The sequence below is a fragment of the Eublepharis macularius genome, chromosome 6, assembly GCF_028583425.1.
Source record: "Eublepharis macularius isolate TG4126 chromosome 6, MPM_Emac_v1.0, whole genome shotgun sequence".
NCBI lineage: Eukaryota > Metazoa > Chordata > Lepidosauria > Squamata > Eublepharidae > Eublepharis > Eublepharis macularius.
Genome location: NC_072795.1, coordinates 64,357,586 through 64,380,248, shown reverse-complemented (window position 1 = coordinate 64,380,248; position 22,663 = coordinate 64,357,586). Strand labels below are relative to the sequence as shown.

Sequence of the window (22,663 nt, the reverse complement as noted above, 5' to 3'; positions counted from 1 at the left end):
ATGGTTGCAGCAGAGGGGGAGTTGTGGAGCTATGCCCCAGCCAAAATGATAGATCTCAGGGGTGCCCCATCAGCTAGGCCATCCTGCTCCCCTTTTGCTGTTTGTGGGGGGTGGGAGACAGATAAAAATTCAGACCCCAGGCTTCAGCCTGCCTCTCCCTTCTGCCCAGGTGAGATTTGAACCAGGAGCCCCAGCCATGCTACCCTAGTGCCTTTCCACTGAACCATACAGATTTGTACGATATTCTCTGGCCTCCCCCATACAGCTGGTGGTGACATCAGAGCTGCAGCAGGATGTCTAGTCCCTGCTGGCGTGTTTCTTGGGAACCTCCTCTCCTGGCCATTGGGCTTGGGGGCTGGTCCTGAGATTCAACAGCTGGCGGTTCAAGCTTGGTTTACATCTTCTGGAAACCTTTGCCTTTCTATTTTTACTTTTCCAAGGGATGGATATGTATGACTCAGGTGTTTGCAAGTGGGTGGTACTTTTGCTGCCAGTCTGGCCCTCACAATCAATGGTCTGGGCACCCTGTCTGACACTGGGGTGGGTGTCCCCTCCAAGCTGGGGAGGGGAGCCCTCTTCAGCCAAATGTCTTTGCTGGGGAGCCACAGTTGTGGAATCTTTACACTCTGACTGCCAGCTCTCGGGGTGGGGGAAGCAACACTGAAAGACAGCAGCCACATTTGCAGCCGGAGATTGGATCTGCCTGTAGCTGCCACTCACTGAGCTGTTTACTGCACCTGTGGTGTGATTGGCGGATGCTGCTAGTGTTTCTATGGAGACTGGAGAGTTTGCTCTTCTGTCTGTAACTGGCTGAGTATGTCCCTGCAGAAAGTCCTGAGAGAGCAGACTAGTGCTGTGGATGTTATGTAGGTGTCTGTACACTTCCGCCACAGTGCCCCTTAGGATTGTGCTGCCCATAGATTAAAATGTCAAATGCCCAGGGTTTTAAAATAAAAAAGAACAGCTCTATAAATTGGCTATGGAAACCAAATGGAAGCCAGGGAAAAGTGGCAGCTTCTCAATGCTTTGCAGAGGCAGCCCATAATATAGCATGGTATAGTAGTCTCATCTAGCTATTACTGCAGTAATAACTGCTGTGGCTTTGATCCAGGAGGGGGCTCAGATGATAAGACTATAAAAGGCAATCTTTCACTGTAATCCGAAACATGCTTCCTGGGAGTAAGCCCTATCAAGTCAAAGGGACATACTTCTAAACAGACCTACTTAGAATGGTTCTCAAAGCTGGTAAAACTCATTCCTAACCACTACTTTTACCAGGGTATCCAGAAGCATATCCAGATCCAAAAAGGGGGGGGGGCAGGGATTTCTAACCCATCCTTACACATTATGTTCCTATTCCAGTCAACCTTTCTTTCACCTGGTCTGTGTTACATTTATGCACCTTCATCAAGCCTATCACTTAGCTCAAGTAATCGGTCAAGGTCTTCACTGCTTCTCCAAATTCAGCGGAAATCAGAGAAAGCTGGATCGTCTTCTGCGTATTGGCCACGCTGTAACCCAGACCCCCAGAAGACCTTCTCCAGTGGTTTCATGTAAGTGTTGAATAAGCGGGAGACACACTGGAACCTTTTAGACCCAGACCAAGAAGTACAGCAGCAGTCTTGAAGCAGCACTTTCTAAAGCCTCTCTTCCATGAACCACCAACAGCGTTAATACTTTGCTCTCCGGACCTAACCTAACCAGACCACTGAGAAGAATAACACCCTAGAAAGCCACAGAGAGGCCAAAGTCACTAACAGGAATGCACTAGCTATGCTCAGTGCCAAGCGCAGGATAGCCATTAGAATGACCAAGGCAATTTCATTCCTATTCCCAGCATGGAAGGCTGACTGCTAACTTGGCTCGAAAAGCCCAGCAAAAGGGGCTTTCTATGATGGTGACATGAATGGCATCATACACATTGTTACCCTCTGGCTAAGGCAATGATCCTAAGCCCTACCATATCACGGTCTTACCTTTGCCTTGTATTCAACACCAGGTGCTGCATTCTTGCCAAGAGGACGATGGATTCCAGAGCCTCCAGCTGCAAAGGACAGGAGCAATGTCAGGGGGGTGACAGATGGAAGAAATGTGCTCTTTCTTCTCAGCTGTGCTGCAAGAGAACTTTTGGCCCAGCCCTCCACTGGCTTGTAGGCTTGCTAGCAGCCAATACTCAATGATTAGGATCACAGCCTCCATGTGATCATTTATCATATTATTATACTCCTGCATCATGTAGAAACATAAGATGGTGATGAACTCTGTGCATTAAGACTGAGCTTAGGGTCAGCCATTAAACCACTGCATGGTAATGCATAAGTGTAAAACACAGAAATGGGCCTCAACTAAGCCTCAGCCTTAAAGCAACCACCTCATTCCCTTTCCAGGGGCATGAATTCATGAAAAGCTGGCACAGCTCAGCTAACAACAACAGCCACCAAAATTACAGTTACCTTTGTACTGTGGCTGCAAGTCAATCTCCTGCTCCTTGTCATCTGACTCTTCCTGGAGCCGGCGCTTCCGAGCCTTCTTCTGCAAGGGAGATTCCATGCATCGGTTAACCAGAATAACTTTTGCTTCCACCTAGGCTCCAAGTCTTCTAATCCCTTTGGTACTCAGTTTGGCAAAGGCCAAAATTTGTCAGTTAAGCTCAATTTTTTCTGTCACTTAGAAAGCAAACCATCTCAGTAGTGCTGGTTGTGTGTGATTTCCACTGGAGAGATGGTTTTCTGTTAGGACTCCCTCACCCCCGCCCCCAAAGCTGCTGCCAATCCAAACTTCTCATCACTTACACTCCGGATCCCAACTTCCTGCATTAGATCTGCCATCTCTTCATCAACTCCTGTGACAAAGATGACAGACATCAGACGCAGCGATGACTTCAGTTAAGCACACAGCATTTTACTAAGCTTTGCCCATCAGGCTCCCTAGCAAGGTGAGTCAATATACTCTTCTTCTTATAGTGTTATAACCATTGTTCTACATAAATTGATGCTGAATTTTGTAAGAAGATACTCCTAGGTTCTAAAAACCACAATATCCAAGTTTGTATATGTTATGGCCCTTTCTTTCTCTTGGGTAGATTTTGCCTTTAATCTTTCTCTTATACCCTCTAGGTAGATTGCTACCTAGATCTATGTGACTGGATTTAAGTACTTGAGAACTACTCTTTTGAAACCATCAAGTTTTAGAAATAATATGAAACCAATACGCTTCTTATAAAAATAAAAGTTTACTTTTTTTATATATCCCAGACTATCTGCCATTCCATTCCTTTCCTCAAGGCCACCTAGTACCACAAAAAAGCCTGACCCTTGGGCACATTACTAAAAGGGGAAATTTAAATAAAATATCTTGGAATATAGTATTCCTGCTGCCACCAGGAATACTATATTCCAAGATATTTTATTTAAATTTCCCCTTTTAGTAATGTGCCCAAGGGTCAGGCTTTTTTGTGGTACTAGGTGGCCTTGAGGAAAGGAATGGAATGGCAGATAGTCTGGGATATATAAAAAAAGTAAACTTTTATTTTTATAAGAAGCGTATTGGTTTCATATTATTTCTAAAACTTGATGGTTTCAAAAGAGTAGTTCTCAAGTACTTAAATCCAGTCACATAGATCTTCTCTCAGCCTCCACACACAGTTTGCCTGCTTTTGATATTAATTTCTCTCTCAATTACAAATAAGACCTTTTCTCAGGCACACACACAGTTTGCCTACTTTTCCCTGACTGAATGTTCTTTCACAAACACACAGTTCAGGTTTCCACACAGGTTATATTTCTCTCAGACAACATAAACAAGCTCAGGCTGCACACAGCTTGCCTCTCTTGCCCTGACTGAATCTTTTCTCTCCACTCTCAGTCTAAAACTGCATTCATTCCTCCTACACTCTCAGTCATCAACCAATCATATCACTCACTCATCCCTCTCTTTCAACCCCACTCTTCATCTATACCACACCAAGCATTTAAAGACACATACACGCATTTACTTAAAATCATTACAGTATATTAAAACTAAATTATTTCAGCTGCGTAAATCTGAACAATATGCCTAGTGTAGCTTTTTTTGATTAAGGAACTTTATGGTGCTGTGTACAGAATACGTCATGGAGTTACAGAAGAAATATATGGGAGCACTGAACAAAGGAGCTAGAAATGGAAGCTACGGTGGGTGTAGGGGCTGAGTGTGAGAGCCTGTTCAAATCTCATCTTACGTACATGAACTTAGCACATGACCTTAAACAAGCTATTCTCTCTCAGTCTTGTTTCCACCATTGGTTGCAAACATGGGGATGATAATACTGAGCAACCCTGCACAGCTGCAAAGGTATTAAAGGCTTTTCAACACTCGAAAACCATTGAAGTGGTATCATCAGAATTATGACATACATAGTGCAGTAGTCCATTACCAGAAAACCCAGATTCCCACCTGAATACATTCCTAAGTACCTTTAGCCTCTTCTTCCTCTTCCTCTTCACATATGATAAGGCGCCCATCTGCTGACACCTTGAAGTCATGGGTGACTTTCCTAGCCTCACCAGTGCCTGGTTTGGTAGCTGCATGGAGGGAGGGGGAGTACAAAGGGCTTATGTGGAAGCAGAACATTCAGCCCGCCCCTCCTGGCACAGCTATGCATGCCTTATCTTCAACCCCCCCACCCCTAACAATGGAAAGGATAAAGGCCTCAAGCAGCCCAAGTTCACCACCTTCAAACTGGTCCTTACCCAAAACCCTGTGTGCCACGTGCGGGTCAAGGAAGTTGAGGGGCTCATCACCTTCTCCCTCTTTGAGCCAGGCCTGGGCTTTTTGCCTCAACGCCTTCCTGGTCTCTTTACCATCACGCTGTTTGCTGTCATCTTCCATGTCAGAGTCTGAGTCTGCCAGTATCTCCCCCATGCTGCAAGTGGGAGGCAGTGCATGTTGCACTTAGTCAGGTTAAAGGACAAGCAGCATTTCTGCTCCCAAAGCATTTCAGAGTCCAGAATTCCCTCTCACCCTGCCTTTGAAGAGGCAATCTCTCTCACTCCCAGCCTACAGCACCTTCCGTACCTGTCTCCTTTGGACCTTACTGGTGTTCTGTCCTCTTCTACAGAACTAGCTGCCCGTTTCAGAGCTTGCCGTTTGCGATTCCTTGCCTCAGCCTTGCGGATGTTCAGCAGCACCTTGCGATATGACTCTGGAAGCAATGCCTGCACAGGCTCAAAGCTGGGAAATAAAGACAAGAAATCAGAGCCACAGAAACCGAGACCCCCTCCCCACATACACACAACCCGAAGCCAGACAGACTAGCCACACCAAAAAAAATCCATGTGGGACAAATGCAGTTAAATACAAGGAGAACTTCTGGCCTACAACAAATCAGGCCTCTTCTCACTAACCTTCATCACTTGACAGAGAGTCAAGTAAATGTGATTTGGTATAGAAAACTGGCATAAAGTTTAATTGCTCGAGGAGTCATCCCTTTTTCTGGTACCATATAACATCTACCAAAAAGCAGGAACACACAGCTTCTAGCTTTATAAACATTCCTGCTCAGATTTCAGTGCAAGAATCTCAGAGTAATAATCCCCTTTTGACCGAGATGCTTGCAAAATGACAATCCCTTGCACAAGAATTTACTCTCCCTTATCTAAATGGCTCACTTGTTCTTGGTAAGTAGTAAAAATCTTTGCAGTACTGTAAGTAAAGTCTAGCCCCAAAGGAACTGCTTTCAATGGGAAAACTTATTAACATTGATGGATCCTAAATTAGCATCTCAGCCACTTTAAAACTGAACAAGCAAGCGCTCCTAAAGCAACTCCTCCATCTGGACGAGTTAGCCGTTGTCCATTTCCTTGGGGAACTGCTGTCCATCAAGTTAATCAGAAATAAATAATTGCCCCCTGGCTTAGTAATTTTAAAGTCTTCGTACAAGTACAAATTTAGCATAGCAACACATAAAACCAGCACTATATTAAAATTAGAACTGTTTTCTAAAAGCTTTTGTTGAGTTGATGAGTCGTCTGTTGGTGCTTTCCTATCTCTGAGCATTATCAGTGAAGATACCTTGCTAGATCCAAGTGCTCTAGACTTGTGTGATCCTGCAAGCCCCCCTCCCTCCACACCCATGCTTAGTTGTTCTATGCTACTAACTGAGAACAGCAGGTATAGGTTGATAAGACCCCTGTGCCTAGAGAGACTTAGGTGGGGAAGAATCAGCTACATTACCAAGAAACATGGCCTTCTCAAGAACCCCTCTGGTGGCAGTTCCCATCTGGAGCAGGATGATGATGATGATGGTAACATAGAAGAGTTGATGGCAGGAAAATAGAACTCTCAGGCAGAAGCCAAAGCATATAAACTTATTTAAAGGAGGGGGATGGCTACGCATTGTCAAAGTGACAGGAAGGTTCTCTTGCTTTCTGTTGGCCTCTGAAGCTGCTCATGAATCATCTGTAAGCATCAAAATTGGGAGCTGGGGAGTCAGCCACCCACCTCGTAAGGTTAAAAGTGATGGGAATCTATGAGGACCTCAAAGCTCAGGTTCAGGTAAGCCTGCCTGTCCCATAAGGAAAGGGATCAGTAGCTCACCTCATACTGTACTTCTGGAGTGTCTCCCAGCTCAGCAAAAGGTAAGAGGCTGACTGTGTCCCTCCTCTTAGCATTTGTTTACATATCTCATGCTGTGGCAGGAAACACTCATAAGGAGGCAGAATCTCTACTGCTGCTCATGAGCTATCCCCTTCCTCACGCATGCCAAACAATGGAGGTGAGGAGAGGCAACCACGAACGATGTTGGGCCACCAAGGCTAGCCAAAATGTGTAGACCATGCTCCTAGATATAAGTGCTTCTCTGCTGATTTGCAGCCTTTCAGACCCCCTTTGCCAGTCTCCAAAGTGTGACTATTTGTGTGCCCTTAGGCAAGGTGGCACAGTATGTTACTGTCCAAGCCAGACTGCTCAGGAGCACTTTCTTCCTAGAACAAACAGGGGCTGTGCAGTGTGTGCCTGAAGAATGCATTACGAAGGGTGGTCCTTTGCAATTATCCAACATTTTGCATCCTACTCATCCTCCCACCAACTCTGGCACTAACCCGAATTTGCGGATCACTTTGGAGAGAAGGTTTCGCAACTTCATGCGGAAGTGCCGCCTCATGTCATCAGTCATGCCTCCTATGGCTTCCAGCTATAAGCAGAACACCAGCATTAAACTCCAGGCAGATGGCAATCAAGTCCCCCCACTCCCAATCACATCACTTAGGAAACAAGATTCATCAGTCTTTCAGCTCTCCCTCCTGCCCACTCCCTGCCTCCCCTCCAGGGGTGGCTCCTACTGCTTTTTAAGAACAGTAGAAGGAACAGTGTCTTGTGGACTGGACTTAGAATCAGGCAGCAGTTCCAACATGCACACACAATGTGCCAAGTTCTAGACAGCCATTTGTGAAGCAAGGCTAGGATCAAGGAAAAGACTCCCCCAACTCTGTCCCTTTAAAGAAAATTAAAAGACAGGCGAGCTGGAGGTACTCTAATTCCCGGGACCCTCCTTCCCTCAGCCTCTCCCAAATATGTTACCACCACCTCACCATGGTCTGCAAGTGCTGTCCCAACAAAGCTACATCCAGGAGCAACAGCGCCACCTTGAGGAAGCCCAGGGCTGACTTGACAACATCTCGTGTTCGTGAGCCTACCATGAGGCAGATATGCTGCAAAAGCTGCTCCAAAGCATCTGCCCTAATGTGTTCTGCAAGACAACAGAGATGAGCTTAGGAGAGGCCTGCTCCAGTTCTTCAGGTGGTCTCCCACCCCCAGCCATGTTAGGTGAGTTTTTTGGTTTGCTACCTTGCAGGAGGGGCAGAAGATTCACTGACACATTTACAAACCAGCCCTTATGGTGCTGGAACTGAGGGTGCACAGTTCCCCAGTACAGGACTGGTACAGCCAGAGACATTTCCTTGCACAATCTCATGGAAACAGCCATCCTTGCACAAACTCAGCTGAAAGGCTCTTAACTAATTCCAGTGAGAAGGCCAATTCCCAGTTTATGAGGCTATCAGCATGGTCCGGTCAGTTTTCAGCACCCATATTCCCTCACCTTTGAACTCGAAGAGCAGCCGGGCAAGAGCAAGAACAGTGCAGCTCATCATGGTGACTGAGCCAGTCAAGCCTGCATAGACCAGGAGGAGGTAGCGCTGCATTGCATCTAAAGGAAATTGAAAGCTGGGCATTAGTGCATCCCAATCCTGGCTTTTCCCAGTTATTGTAAAAGGCACATACAACCCCATCTAGCCTACTACTAGGGCCTAAGAGATTCTTGAGGAAGGCAGACTAAAACGGTACAGAGATCTCCATGCAAAAGGAAGGGAATTCAAGGGGGAACATGTCTTTGCCTAAATCCAGGTACACTGGAGACAGAGGCAAGAATCACATCTTCCAGAAATTTTGAGGTCTTCTAGTGCAACAGAAGGCAAAGTTTGGGGGCACAGAGATCCATCACGGATAAGCAATATGGGGAAAGAAACATAAATCGAACATAGGACCAATACAGCAATCTGGGAAGAGCAGCAAAGCCCAGGCAAATACTCTGGTCATGGCAAACTCTTTATCTGAAAACTTATGAGAAATACAGGTTCTGTTCTTTGTAACACGAGAATAACAAACAAGGTTCACAAAGCCTTGATTACAGGGCAGAGCGAAGTGCATTCTCCATTTTAACTACTGTGTCGCTGTAGCATGGAACGTAGCATCAGGTGCAAAACGTAGCAGCCTGAGAAATTAAGAAAAAAATTACACTCCTTGTATTGCTACAATAATCTTGAATCCATGTGAGACAAGGGCTGATAAAATCTCAGAAGGTAAAATGGGAGTGAAGTAGGATTTCTAGTGATCAAATAGTTGGTTTAGTATTCTGCATAGCTAACCCCTTCCCATGGTAACAGAATTACGCACAACAGAATGTGTGCAGATTTGATTTGTTCAAGCCTCACAACAACCCAGAAATCAATGCAAAATATGAACTAAACACCTCCCACCCAATAAAATACAAGTAAAATTATGAAGCTCAGTTTGGAGGGGGCAAGCGGTAATAGCAATTATTGGGACAGCTGCAGCATGAGAAGTAGTAAAAAAGACAGGAGTGGAAAGGAGCTAGCAAGGATTTCACTGGAGCAAAAACCTTTCTCCAAACCTCAGCATGTTAATGAAGCATCCCTGAGTGGGCAACCAGGACTCACCTTCTGCAGTTGGGCCAAAGCGCAGGAAGGCGTGACCAATCTCTACAAGCAAATTGTAAGCATTCTTGCGGGCACCCACAGACACCTCCTTGGTGCAGAGTATTACCTATAGACAGCAAAGAATTCATCAGCTAGGAGTTTCCCCAGCTCACTGCATACAGACCATCTTTAAAAGTGCCTGAAACACCAAAACATGATGGTCGTTCCTGTCTCATAAAGCAGAAGATGACTGGAGGAAAGTTTAGATTATGAAAAGTTGATTTGGCATGAAAAACAATATGCCATCTATAGGGACATAGAATAAACTTTGAAGGAAGTGGTATGTCTACAGCTGCATTTGCTGTAGGACTGCCTTTCTACATAGAAGGTGGAAAAAGAGAAAATGCCATTTGCAGTCTAGAGAGATGTGCATTTTTGGAATGTAACTAAATGGAATATATCTCTTGCCCTATAAACTGGGTTTGTTTCAAGATGAAGATTCATCTCCAGGCACCCTCCACATTCTCAGTCAAGAGTGACCTTTCTCTCTGTCCTCCCAGCACATCATCAATTGCCTAGTTCCTTGGCAGCCACCCTCTTTTCCTGTTCTTGCGCCACCTCACCTCTGGCACCAGGGTAGTGACAAAGTCCTCATGCTCTGCCATGAGCTGTTTAACAACATGAAAGAGGCACTTCAGCCGGGGCTGGGAAGAAAGGATGACAACGTGCAAGATTAAAAATGACAGCCCCCAGAATATCCCCTCCCACCCCTGTGCCATACTTCTCACAAGACAACTCTCAGCATCTTTCCCAGCTCGTCTTGCAAAGCAGCACCACCTTCTTCCGAGACCCTGTCCTTACCCTCTTGGCAGGTGAGGCGGCACTGGGCAAGGAGCTCAGCAGAGCACTCTGCAACTCCTTCAGATGACTTTGCACAAAGTTCTGGCATGCAGGCTGCTCAGAGGCACACACCTCCTCCAGCACGCGATACGCCTTCTTCTGGATCCCATGGTCTTTGTTCTAGGAGTTCGAATTGGACACATAATCATAGAGACACAACTTTCATGCATACACAACCACAAACCTCTTGTACTTAGAGGCCTGCCCTATTCTAGTAAGAAAAATGGAAAGAAATTAAAAGTACAACATTAATCAGGATTCTTGGGCCTTAAATGTTTTCCCAGCTGCATGGAAATTGCTACGCCTTAATTAGCCATGTGGCTGATTGTATGGTTCTCTCTAGTGGAAATGGCATCACCTGAAAGTGCTAATTCCATGGGAAGGACCCATATGGTTGGTCCTCTTGCATCACATGGCTGAGTCACTTGAATATTTTCCCTGTAGCAGGGACACAAATCAGTCCACGGACTCTCATGTGGCTGAAAAAATGTCTTAAAAAATCACTTAAGTTGCACAGAACCTGTATGAGGATGGACATCTAACATGAATCCAGGATGACCAGGTATTCAGCTCAGGCAACTAAAGGGTCTTTCCCGGGTCAGATCTGGCTAGAATGGTAACATATCCTACATAAAGGTGTTCTACAGCATCAAGACAGCTTCAGAGAGCAGAAGTGGTCCAAGATAAATAAATATTGATCGGCTTGAATTGGATTCTTTTTCTAAATGGAGGAGAATGCCCATTCCCTTTATATCTAATGGCATTCCTCCCCGCCCCCCGCCTTCGGCAATATCAATCTTGCATTCTCAGTATAGTCAGAGAAGACAGTCAGGCAACAAGCCTTTGTGGATAGGTGAAGTACACCCTCTCTCAGTGGAAGAATAGCTCACCTGCAAGGCAGGCTGGATGGTATCGTAGAGGGAATGGAGAGATCTCTCATCAACATAGGGAGCCATGGCTACAACAAGGTCCAACATGGAGAGCCTGCGGCAGGGACAGCACAGTCAACAAAAGTAAATTCAGGGCGAATCTTTATGACTCTGTGCCTTCTCCATAGAATGGAGTAAAGTGAACTCTGAATGCTGCTCATTGATATGAAGTGTAAGGTCCCACACCTACTGAACGAGGTCAAGTATAGAAAGGCCACACACATTCAAGTAAAGGAACAGCTGGACCCCAATTTTGGGCTGGGCTTTACCTGGTAAATTCTGAACTATCAAGGCTAGCCAGTTTCTCCCTTGCTTTCTCCAGGAATCCACATACCATCTGCAACAAAGATAAGGTTGTCATTCCTAGACAGCCCCTTCCCTACCATGGTTTGGATAGGCCACACAATTCTAAGGTCGACCCACTGACATCCATTTCATCCTAGCCCTTCAGTAAGTGGCACTGGTGTTGTATTTTGCTCACCTGAGGCTCTGCAATGGTCAAGTAGGCTCGGACAGTGTCCAGCACAGAGCGTCTTTGTACAGGGCTCTCACTGGCAGCATCCTGCTGGCTATAAGCATTGAACAGGATGGGCAGGAAGTTCTTTGCAAAGCGCCCAACCTCAGCACGTTCGGCATCTATAAGTGGAGGTAGTGGAATGCAAGGTTGAAGGGACAGACAGAGATGCGGCAAGATACTTCCACATATCCAGGCACAAATCAGCAAGCATGCCAGAAATGTAACATGGTTGTTCCCTCCCTGAGATTAAATATAGTGCAAGCATCTCTCCCACAGAGGGACTTCACCTGTCTGGCAACCCTTATTTATTAGCCTGCGAAGAGCTTGGCAAACTATAAGTCGCAGATCGGATCGGTCACTGATGGCCATTCCCAAGGTGCGTGCCAATCCCTTGAATGAAGCTACTATATCTGTAGGGTGGGTGCAGAAACTGGGCAGGAGGTTCCAGATCTAAAAAAAAACAGAGAAGAGATTATTAGAACAGTTAACTACCTCCTCGCTGCACCAAAAACCTCACCAGCAAAGCCACAAAAGATATAAGATGCACAGCTATGCAGGGCCCTCCTCACCTGGCACTGCAGAGTGTCATAGATCTTGGCTTCTAAGTTCCGCTCTGCTTGGGCAAGGTCTGTGGCTGCAGAAAGACAAAGGATAGGTTGTAGCCACAGCTTGGTTAGATGAGAGAGGCTACTAACACTTAACCTGGTAAAAGAACAGTGACATTTCAGTACTGGGGCATTAGGAGGTTCAAGGCCCTGCAATATTCTTCAACCAGCTAAAAAGAAAAAGTGCTCTCCCAGCAGAGCCAGATATCTGAGTAGACCTGAATAGAAGCCACCTGTGTCCTGAATTCAGGCATAAGACATCAAAATGTTCTTATGCCACAATTTGCAAATATCCATTAAATCCTGTCATGAATTGGCTGCATTCAGACAGCAGTCAATGAACTGAAACTAATCACAAATACTTTATTTATTTCACTTATACCCATCTTCCTCCCAATGGAGATCCAAAGCATCTCATATTGTACTCCTTTCCTCCATTTTATCCTCACAATCCTCTGAGGTAGGCTCGGCTGAGTGTGTGACTGCCCCAGGTCACCCAGCAAGCTTCCATGGCAGGGTGGGATTCAAATCTGGGTCTCCCAGATCCTAGTCTGACACTTTAACCACTGTATAAAACTGGTTCTCGCAAATATAACTTGTTGCTGTGCTAAAACAGACGAGCTTGCTTCTCAACCCCACGCGTGGAGATTGTTTAGTGGGCAGGGAGGGAGAAGTGAGGAACAGAAATCTGGAGCTTGAGCAAACTGGGAAGTTTTCAATCAAGCTTCATGCACAAGAGAAAGGAGGCAGAAGCACAAGGTCATGGCAACAAGCTGTGCTTGTGCCTAAGCCAAATTTAATTACAGCTCACTGCAACACTAGAATCACTGTGACCCGACATTCTGGATGTTCACTCCCACAAGTTCCTGCTTTCAGTATCCAAAGACAAAAAACCAAAACCAACAACCCTGAACAAATATCTAGTGAAGTTTATCTTAGAGACTGATTTTCATTTTCTAGAATCTGGCATGGCAGATTTGCCAATGGCAGTTTCCCCACACAGTTTGCACAGTTCTAATGCAATCCTCAGACGTAGAGATGGAGCTTCTCTCACTCTCCCCTGGGGTCTGTACATTTGTGTTCTAGGTTTAACCTGCCCACACTTCCAATTACCTCTGTTCTTTAGCGTGGTAGTCAGTGGCAAGAAGTAACTGGAGAAGAAGGCAAGGGGTGCGTCATGAATGTGGTCTCGAAGCACAGGGAGGAGCCAGCTGCGAGGGAAATCCAGTGTCTCCCTGTGGAAGAGGACGGGTGGGTGAGAGAACAAAATTACATCACATACACATAAGTGGACCCAGGAAGCACTGCCATTGGATACACTGATTTGGACACATTATTGTGTCCTTCCAAGTACTTTCTGCTTCCAGTCACAAACATCCTGTAAGCTAGTGGAGGTGTGAAAGCCCCAGGTAGTAAACTCCCTCAGCCTGGAAGTATGGCCAATAACTGTTAGTTCTGGAGTAAGAGTCTAGATGGCACAAACAGCTGTAATAGAGATTAAAAGGGCACTGTTTGCAGATAAGCTGGCACCTCTTCCATACCAAACCTCACCTTCCAATGTGAAACAGAATCCCCAGTTTAAGGGATAGCACCGGAAAGCAGCCCAATGCAGATGCCTGATCAGGGTTGCAATTCTACCACGCCCAGGTGGCTCTATGGCGCTAAGCAGCCTCTGCAAGCTGCCTGGAAACACTACCTGCCAGCCAAAGACACCATGAACAAGGAAGGGGGAGATTTGGGACAGCCCCGTTCCCCCTGCAAGACAAACAGAACCTCCCCAAGACCTCCATTGCCTGGATACTGAGCACGGCAAAGGACTACAGCAGAGAAGAATCAAATGGTAAGAGAGGCAGAGTAGAGGACTACAGCACTATACAACACTGAAATGGGGGTGGGAGTCTTTATTACATATAATCACTCTCTAAGGATCTTCACTTCACTCCCCTCCCCACTTCATTCATACACTCACTACATATTTTGCACCACATATAGGCATCTACACATTTTTTGCTGACTGTGTTAGCTACCTAAAATTTGTATTCTTAATCAGGTTTGATCCTCACCTGAGAGGAATGGGCCAGGGTTTGCTAGTATCAAAAGGTGCTCTAAGTTGCTCAATGGTCTGGCGCAACTGTGCAAGCAAGCCTCTCTTCCTCCCTCCCAGCTCCACGATGAGGGGGATGGGTACATCCCTCTTTTGTCTCAAAGGTGTGGATACTGTCTGATAGAGCCTCCACACTTCTACAGGCTTGGCTGACCACATGCTAAGATTTAAAAATGAGCTTGCCAGCTAATGCATGGACCTCTGCCCACTCTCGTGCACCGAAATTACTGATTTATGGGAAGAATTTGTTAATTGACTGCATTCTCCATGAAGTAATGTAATTAAAAAAATACCAAGTAAAATTAAGTAAGAACCATCACTAAAAATAAAAGCAACAGAGTAAACGGTGTAATAAAAGCAAATCAGCAAGGACCAAGCAATAAAATTCATCTTAGTGTTAAGAGCCAAGGCAAAAAAACTAACAGCATCCCAGGCAAAAACAAGGTTTTCGGTTTTGCCTAAAATTTCATAAGCAAGGCACCAGGAGAACCACTGTGGTGAGGAGAAGGTATTCCACCACAGAAAAGGCTTAGTCTTTGGTTTCTGGGTACTTCAGAAGGTGGGGGAACACAGAACAGACCTGCCAATACCTGGCTCACTTGAATCACAAAAATGATGGCTTCAAACGTGGTATTTCCCACCTACAGGAGTATGGTGTGGGAGACAGTAAAGATATAAAATGATGTCTCAACCCTCCCAATCCCAAGAAGGCAGAAATCATACTCACTCTTTGCCATCGATATCTAAGGGCACAGCCTGCAGTACCACCTCTGGGCTCATGGTAGTCACAGCAGCCCCCATGGCTTGGTCAAGCAATACAGTGTGGGGAAAGTGTGAGGAACCACGTAGGTCAGCTAAGGACTGTAGGCACTGCAGGAGAAACAAGAAAAAAACGTGTGAGCGTGAGTGAGTCACACACAGACACACACACACAGATCTTCTTGATCCTCACACTGTATTCCCCTCTATTTGTGCTTTCTTAAATATCCATCTCATTAACCCAGAAATCAGCAACCCATTGCCCTTACTGAGTCTTAGTAATTCTGTAACTCAGAAACTTGCAAGTTCTTACTGTGACAGAAACTTGGACATGCCGCATTAGCTAGCTACTAAGTAAGCCTCAATTCCTTCAACAGTCCCCTTTACCTTTCGCATCATGGGATGACCCTGGCGCCCACATGCCTCAAAGAAAGTCTTCAGAACCTGCAACACAGAGGCCCAAGCTGCATGGAACCGGTATGTCAGGCCTTCTTCCACTACTCTGAAAGAAGAAGAGTGGATGACTAATCAGAAACAGCCAACACTTCGCAAAGCCTACAAGGAACAGAGGTGGTTGCAAAGCAACCCAGACTTTTGACCTCCTGTCAGCCAGCTGGATGACACTTTTTATTACCTGAACATCTTGCAGACATGGGCGGCAGGGCCAGAAGGGGTGGCAGAGGAAACCAGCCCCAGTTCTGCCATGTGAGGGGCCACGCACTCATTGAGCAGAACCTGTAAAGTGCAAATACATGAGGATGCAACATGTGGACACCAGCATCAGTCTGCACTTCCTAGAGGCCAACAGTGCACATTTGCTGGCTCCAGCAGTCCAGAGGCCTCAACAGAGCACATGGATCCCAGCATGCAGTGTTCAACCTCAAAAGTGCTCCATCTCAGTTTAAGTTTGAAGGCCCCACAAAACATAGACAGCTCTGCATCATACAAATGGAAGTAAGAAGAGCACTATACCTTTAGGGTTTGGGCAGCAGCTGACACCACCTGAGCATGCGGGGAAAGGAAAGCGGTCATGGCTGCACTGAAGAGGCGGGAAAGGTGAGCCCAGCATAGCTCCCACTGTAGACTATAACAGAGAAGACCTTTACTACAGATCAACTGGATGGGGGAGGCACACCCTCCCCACCCAAACCTTCCCCATTAATATTCCAGCTTCCATCCTTACCTTGCCAGGTTGATGTGTGCCTGCTCCATGACAGCCAGCCAGGCCAGCAGAGGCTGCAGGTCACCTGCGCTGGGTACATAGTCATACAGAGCCTAGCAGAGTGAAACAGAGAGATTAACCTTAGCACCTCAGGCTGACTGTGCCCCATCCTAGCTTGGTCCAACCACTGCAGTACTCACGGTAATGATCTGGGCATTGAGCTCTGCTGGCAGGCATGATGAAGGCGGCTGGGCAGCAAAGAGATTATGGAAGGCATTCATGGCACACGCCGTTACCAGCTGGGGGTGAAAGCAAATAAGAATCCTTGTGGCGAACCTTCACACAGACCCCAAGATGCCAGAAATGGCACCCCAAGCATCTAACCCCAAGGGACAGGATAAGTACACAGACGGTCAAGGCCACAATAAGGACGGCATGAACCCCAAAGCCATCTCAGTGCCATTATCCCCATCCAAACTCTCTGTCCCGCCCCACACTGAGATGGGCAGAACTCCACAGAGCAAAGGCAGCGTCAGCGAACCACAATGAACGGAGGCAGGGAAACTCACCACATGGCTGAGGGTCATGATGCGCAGCAAAGTCTCGCAACAGGTTTTAACAGATGGGGTGGGCAGGCAAGGAAGCAGGTCACACAGCAAAGTGAGCACGTGCAAGGTGGTGGTGGCCTCTTTCGCACCTGGAGGAGCCAGAGGGATTCAGTGCTGCTGCCTGTGCCAAGAGTCTAGCAGCAAAAGCTGCTTACGTTTATTAAAATATTTATATCCCACCTTTCTTCTTGGTTCAAGGGGGCTTGAAAATGAATAATTACAACTTTAGATTAGAAGCAATAAACACCCCTCAAACCTCCTCCCCTTAAAATATACCTGCCATTCCTACCCTATCAAAAGGCCTGGCAAACAAGCAAGATTTGCAGCACCTCCTGAAGATTTCCAACGAGGGGGCTCTTGTCACCTCTTCAGGGAGCCCATTTCACAGTGTGAGCCATGATGGAAAAGGGCCAGGCTGTGGTCGATACCAACTGGGCCACCCTGAATGGGGGAACAGCCAGCTGGTAACAGCTTGATGACTATAGCTGCTGCACAGGAACGTATGGGAGGAGACAATCCTTCAGATACATGGGCCCCAGCCTCATATATCTAGAGGTCATAACTAGCACCTTGAATTGAACTTTAAAACAAACTGGCAGGTAATGTAGATGTGTCAAAATGGGCAAGATATGTTCCCATCAGCTAGCCCCTGACAACAACAGGGCCGCCGCATTCTGAACCAGCTGCAATTCCCAGGCTGTCTTCAAGGGTGGCCCACTGTATAGCACATCACAGTAGTCCAGCTCTAAGGTTACAAAATAACTGATTAGCATGGTCAGATCAGCTGAATCTAAAAAAGGATAGAGTTTGCAAGCCAGATGACGGTGATAAAAAGTGCTATTAGCCACTGTGTCAACTTGCTGTTCAAATAGCAAGGCTAGGTCCATGAACCCCTCCACACTATTGACCTGCTCTTAAAAAGCCAGTTCCTCTTCACCCAAGTGTTTGCTTGGCTTGAAAACTACAGAAAACCCAATGCAGAACTGAGCTAATCTAACAACAGATGGCTAGATCCAAAGGTGTTGTTCTGCTAGTGTGTCAGCACTTCTATTGGTGGTGGAAGGGAATGAAATTTTTGTCAGTTCCCATTTTCCACTGCATAGGCCCCACTTTGTCCCCAAGAGCCCCACAACCCCCTCAGAAGCAGAATTTTAGCAGATTTAGTGGTCTGTAGCAAGAGGTGGGATGTTTGCAGCTCTCAGTCAGCTCTGGTCATGGCCATCTAGATCCAATGCAGAGTGTTCCAACAAAAGGTGACTGCACAGGCTTGGAAAGGAAGCTACTTCCTTGGAACTACCTCCAATCAAAAAAGGCATTCTGCTAGGGGGAATAAATGAAGCATTTCCCCACAGAGTTCTGGTTTCTTCAATACTTCAGCCAACTGCAGCCTATGAAGGCACTTTACAATATAACAACTACCCATCGATAGCAACAATTGTTGTGAGCAGCTGTAGCCCAAGAACTGGCTTGGCTCTTGGGAACATCATTTAGTGCAACATTCATGAAAATAGTTTCAGGTGGGTAGCCATCTTGGTCAGTAGCAAAAAAGCAAGATGCTACTGGACCCCATTCATGGATATATCTCACTAAGGAAATTCACAGGTGGAAGGAAGAATGTGCCAAGAAAGACAGGGCAGAGAATTAGGGGCAGAATCCTACTATATAAAAGGCAAGCTATACTGGCGACGACTCACTTTTTATCCTCGCACAGGCACATTGCTGATGACTCTGACTTCGAGGCCACTGCGAAACATCTGCCTGCTGCCAGGACTGCCAAAGTGACGGCTTAAGCACTCCTTCCAGTGTCTCCCCTCAGCGCCCTCACATGCTGTCCTCCAGGCACATTGCTGGAAGGGGGCCCACCAAAAGGGGCCTAAGCACTCCTCCCCACACCTCACCTGAGGGTCGCTGAGGAGAAGGTGATAGCCCCAGTGGCTCTGGACACCTATCTGTACTTGCCTGGGAGGGGTCCCTGCTGGATCCTGTGCAGCTTACTCTCCCCTCCCTAAAGAAGCCTGGCTGCAATCCTGAAGGCAGTTTCCTCGGAGAAAGCTCTATTGTCCATGGACCAGAGCATGGCAAATTACTTCCCAATTCTAACAAAATCTTTACAAAAAACATTGTATGCAAAGAAATCTTTCAACATTGATGAATGATTATTATGTTTCATGAAAAAATTAAAAATGACCAACAACAGTTTTTCTAGAGGCTGTTGTATTTGTCACACAACAGGCTTTGTTGCTAGTGGTCCAATAAAAGACAGGAGCTAGAAAAGACCTCATGCAGGGCAAGAAAGGGTGGGCAATGCTAAGAATGAGTGCTGAGCAGGCAAGAAGACTTTGGGCTAAAACACTGCTGTTTTAGTCCAAAGTTTAGCCCAAGGGCCCAAGAAAGAAGAAAGCATCAAGAAAGGGATGCAGAGGACAAGAGCTACCAAGAGGCAGTACAATGTACTGGTTAGAGTATTAGACTTGTGAAGACCATGGTTCCAATTACAGACAAAAAGCTCACTGTGTGACCTTGAACCCTTCCTTCTCTCTCTCTCTTAACAGGCTTGTGGTGAGGATAAAATGGAAGAAAAGCAAGAAAATAGATACACACACTCATATATATACATACACATACAAATATATACATGTATGTATGTATGTATGTAAACTGAGAGCGGGACCACAAGTGACGCCTGACAGATTGGACACTTGCCAGCTTCCCTCAAGTTTTGATGGGAAATGTAGGCAGCTTGGCGGAATGTTGGACAAGTGACAGTTGAAAAGTCCACTGGACAGCAGTCAGAGAGTCAAGCTGCAAGACCAGGATGCCTACATTTCCCATCAAAACTTGAGGGAAGCTGACTAGTGTCCAACCTGTGTCAGGCGTCACTTGTGGTCCCGCTCTGAGAAGCAGCAGTTTAGCAAAAGGAGGCAAAAGACTGAAAGAGATCCTATAAAAAAGGAGACTTGGGCCTACCACAAGAAAACTGCGCACTATAGGAAGGAAGAAGAGACCATGGGCCGGGAAAGAAGGGAAAAGGGACAGCTGACCTTTACGGAATTAAAAACTGAATGCAGGACTTCATCTGTAGTTGTATCTGTAATATGCATGGCCAAGTATAAATGACAGCCACTGAAATTCTAAATAACCAATGCTTTCACAGAGAAAACAGGCACACGACAAAATCTAAACCAGCATGGTTCTTCATACAGTACAGAACAGATCTAGTAGACTAGGCTCTGTACTCCAAATCAGCTGTGCAGTTCCAGAGAGGTGCCAACAGACAGCTCTGGTAAGATGGCTGAACAATTCCTCAAGATGCACAGTTCAGAAACTCACAATAATTTATGCTGTGTTTCCACAGAGGGCTTAGCAAGCCTAATAGGTCAGTGTTTAGATTTCTACAGTGGTTAAAATATTGTGGAATATCTTCCATCTGAATGATTCCCACCCACCCCCATACCTCCAGCTTTCTCAATCTCTTGCACACAGAATTTTGCAGTAGAGGATGCAGCTGGGTGATGTGAGGCAGCCCCATCTCCAAACAGGAATTCACTTCCTCTCAGGACGGAGCAAATACCATGCTGGGCAGCCTTGCGGACCTACAGCAGGGGAGAGGAGCATCAGAGGTTGGTGAGCTGAAATGTAGAACCCCCCCAAAACTCAGCAGTCATATACTGAAAACACGTGCTTGGATCCTCTGGAGTTTTTTTGAAGGGGAATTTATTTATTTTAGATTACTCTGCTCGCCAATTCAAACCTCCCCTCAGTCAATAACCTCACAAAGGATTAAGACACCAAAACAGTGATCTACAAAGAAAAATGGGTTGTATTGTATAAATCAAGCCCAGACACATAATACCTCTTTCAGACTCGTATGTGTAAAGAACAGTTACAACAGAGAACATTATATACCTTAGCACTAATTGTTTACAGAATAAAAGATCAAAAAGGTTAATACAAACATCCCTTCAGAATGACGCATTTCCCAGAACGCATGGTACCTGAGAAGCTTGAGTGACAAGTAAATCATACAAACATTTCAAAAGCCAGCTTAGATTCAAATAACTTCACTGCATGAGTCCAAAGATGCATTAAAGCTTTTAATAACCTAAGAGTTCAGTACAGAAAGACTTTGTTTTGATAGGAATAACTTTTCCCTCCCCTACTAGGTATAGTAAACTCTTCAAGCACCACCTACTTTACTCTACCCCCCCCCCCTTTTTTGCTAGGTTCCCATCTATGCAGAGAAAGAAAGTACAGTGAGAGAAAGAAGAATTGTTATGATTAAAAATCCTTGGCCATGCTGATAACTGCATTCCTTCTTAGCATCTCACAGCTTCTCCAGCACTCCCAAAGTATGTCAAAGATCCTAATAGCACTCCCAAAGAAGCCCAAAGAAGATCAGGCCTGCAGCACACCAGTGAACCCCAAACCCCCAGAGTACCGCAGGGGGCATGACCCTGACACCACGTTTTTGTTATACTTCTGGGAAGAAGCTTGTTCAAGGTTAAATCTTAATCATAATAACCAAAACAAGAGGATGTTTACATTTTGCTCAGTGACTCTTCTCACTTATCCCAAGATCTAGTTGACCTGCAGATTATCTCAGAAGTAAGAAATTGACAGTAGAGCAAGGCTACCTTACGAGTCTGTGCGCTTTTAGCTTGGGTGTATGCTCATAATCACATTTTTGGTAAGTGGTCTAAAAAAATTATTTAACTTTTTTCTATGGGTGGAAAGATTTCCCCCCTGACAGCCCAACTTTCTCACCTCGTCCCTCCTGCTGCAGCCCCAAGCACCCCCTCAAATGCTGCTCCTGCATCCACAGGAACAGCCTTTCAGGTTATAGGTGACCTTTCCGCCTGTGAAAAGGCTCTGGTGGAGCAAAGCCATTTCGCCTAGCTGTCCATTTGCACTGAAATTTACTAGACTGTACAGAGTGCATTGTGCCCAAATAGGGGATCAGCTAACATCTCCAACATGGCTGAGCTGACATCTCCAGTGACTCACCTTGGGCTTGACATGGACAGTAAAGCTGAGAAGACCATGAAAAACTTGCATTGTGACAGGGTAGTTCCAAGCTACTAGATTCTGTCTTCGTAGCAATGTGGCTAAGCAGGAAAGCACCTGACAAGAAGGAGACAGAATATGGATCAACACAGCATTAACAGTACTAGCTATGTCCAGTACATGACGAAGATCAAGAAACATCTCTGCTGCTGCTTTGCAGTTCTCAGAAGGGAGATCAATTGGAATTGCTGATGCACCTGGCACCAGGCAGCAGAACAGCCAACAGGGGCATAACTTTTTAGTCCTGGCCCCAGCCTGGTGGAACTCTCTGTCTAATGAGACCAAGGCCCGGCAGGATTTGTTATCTTTCTGCCGGGCCTGCAAGACGGAGCTGTTCCGCCAGGCATATGGGCGGAGTCCCCCTGGCCAGCTGACGGTGGAATAAGCCCTCCCCACTACCAATACCCCCATTTAGTAATCTCCTTTACTGCTAAGATGCTCTGGAGATGATTAAGGCTGGGTCGGTTGGATTTTTGTGCTATGTTCATGTTTATATGCATTTTAAATTGTATAATTCTGGATGTTTTTATGGTTGTTAACTTATATTAATGGTTTTGTGTATTTTAATTTGTATGTGTTTGTAATCCGCCCTGAGCCTGCTGGTGTGGGGAGGGCGGAATATAAACCGAAAATAAATAAATAACTTGAATTCCAGCAGTGCTCCTTATACATCGTTCAGGGAAAAAGCAATCTGAGAAGCTGGAGGAAATGGTCCCTGAGCAATGGTCCTTCAGATGCAGATCACAATTCAGAATGAGCCCCACCAATTATGACAAGTCCCCCCACCCTGCAAACATATATGCTCTTTTTGCCTCACAGTT

The 22,663-nt window shown here is 45.9% G+C and overlaps 1 protein-coding gene across 1 annotated transcript in view; it reads right to left on the bottom strand.

The window, feature by feature from the left end:
* The window catches only part of RRP12 (ribosomal RNA processing 12 homolog), a 29,917-nt gene that overhangs the window by 2,692 nt on the left and 4,562 nt on the right, over nt 1-22,663 (bottom strand). Inside the window, exons 6-32 of the mRNA XM_054983731.1 lie at nt 21,783-21,899; nt 20,233-20,371; nt 16,740-16,867; nt 16,371-16,469; nt 16,192-16,283; nt 15,981-16,092; nt 15,643-15,743; nt 15,396-15,510; nt 14,977-15,119; nt 13,259-13,380; nt 12,110-12,174; nt 11,828-11,990; nt 11,505-11,659; nt 11,293-11,360; nt 10,985-11,078; nt 10,056-10,214; nt 9,818-9,898; nt 9,216-9,321; nt 8,078-8,185; nt 7,569-7,726; nt 7,080-7,171; nt 5,056-5,211; nt 4,731-4,903; nt 4,455-4,562; nt 2,793-2,842; nt 2,454-2,532; nt 1,977-2,044 (exon numbers count right to left, since the gene is read on the bottom strand). Of these exons, the coding sequence (XP_054839706.1) occupies nt 1,977-2,044; nt 2,454-2,532; nt 2,793-2,842; nt 4,455-4,562; nt 4,731-4,903; nt 5,056-5,211; nt 7,080-7,171; nt 7,569-7,726; nt 8,078-8,185; nt 9,216-9,321; nt 9,818-9,898; nt 10,056-10,214; nt 10,985-11,078; nt 11,293-11,360; nt 11,505-11,659; nt 11,828-11,990; nt 12,110-12,174; nt 13,259-13,380; nt 14,977-15,119; nt 15,396-15,510; nt 15,643-15,743; nt 15,981-16,092; nt 16,192-16,283; nt 16,371-16,469; nt 16,740-16,867; nt 20,233-20,371; nt 21,783-21,899 (3,051 nt within the window). The remainder of the gene's footprint in view (nt 1-1,976; nt 2,045-2,453; nt 2,533-2,792; nt 2,843-4,454; nt 4,563-4,730; nt 4,904-5,055; nt 5,212-7,079; nt 7,172-7,568; nt 7,727-8,077; nt 8,186-9,215; nt 9,322-9,817; nt 9,899-10,055; nt 10,215-10,984; nt 11,079-11,292; nt 11,361-11,504; nt 11,660-11,827; nt 11,991-12,109; nt 12,175-13,258; nt 13,381-14,976; nt 15,120-15,395; nt 15,511-15,642; nt 15,744-15,980; nt 16,093-16,191; nt 16,284-16,370; nt 16,470-16,739; nt 16,868-20,232; nt 20,372-21,782; nt 21,900-22,663) is intronic.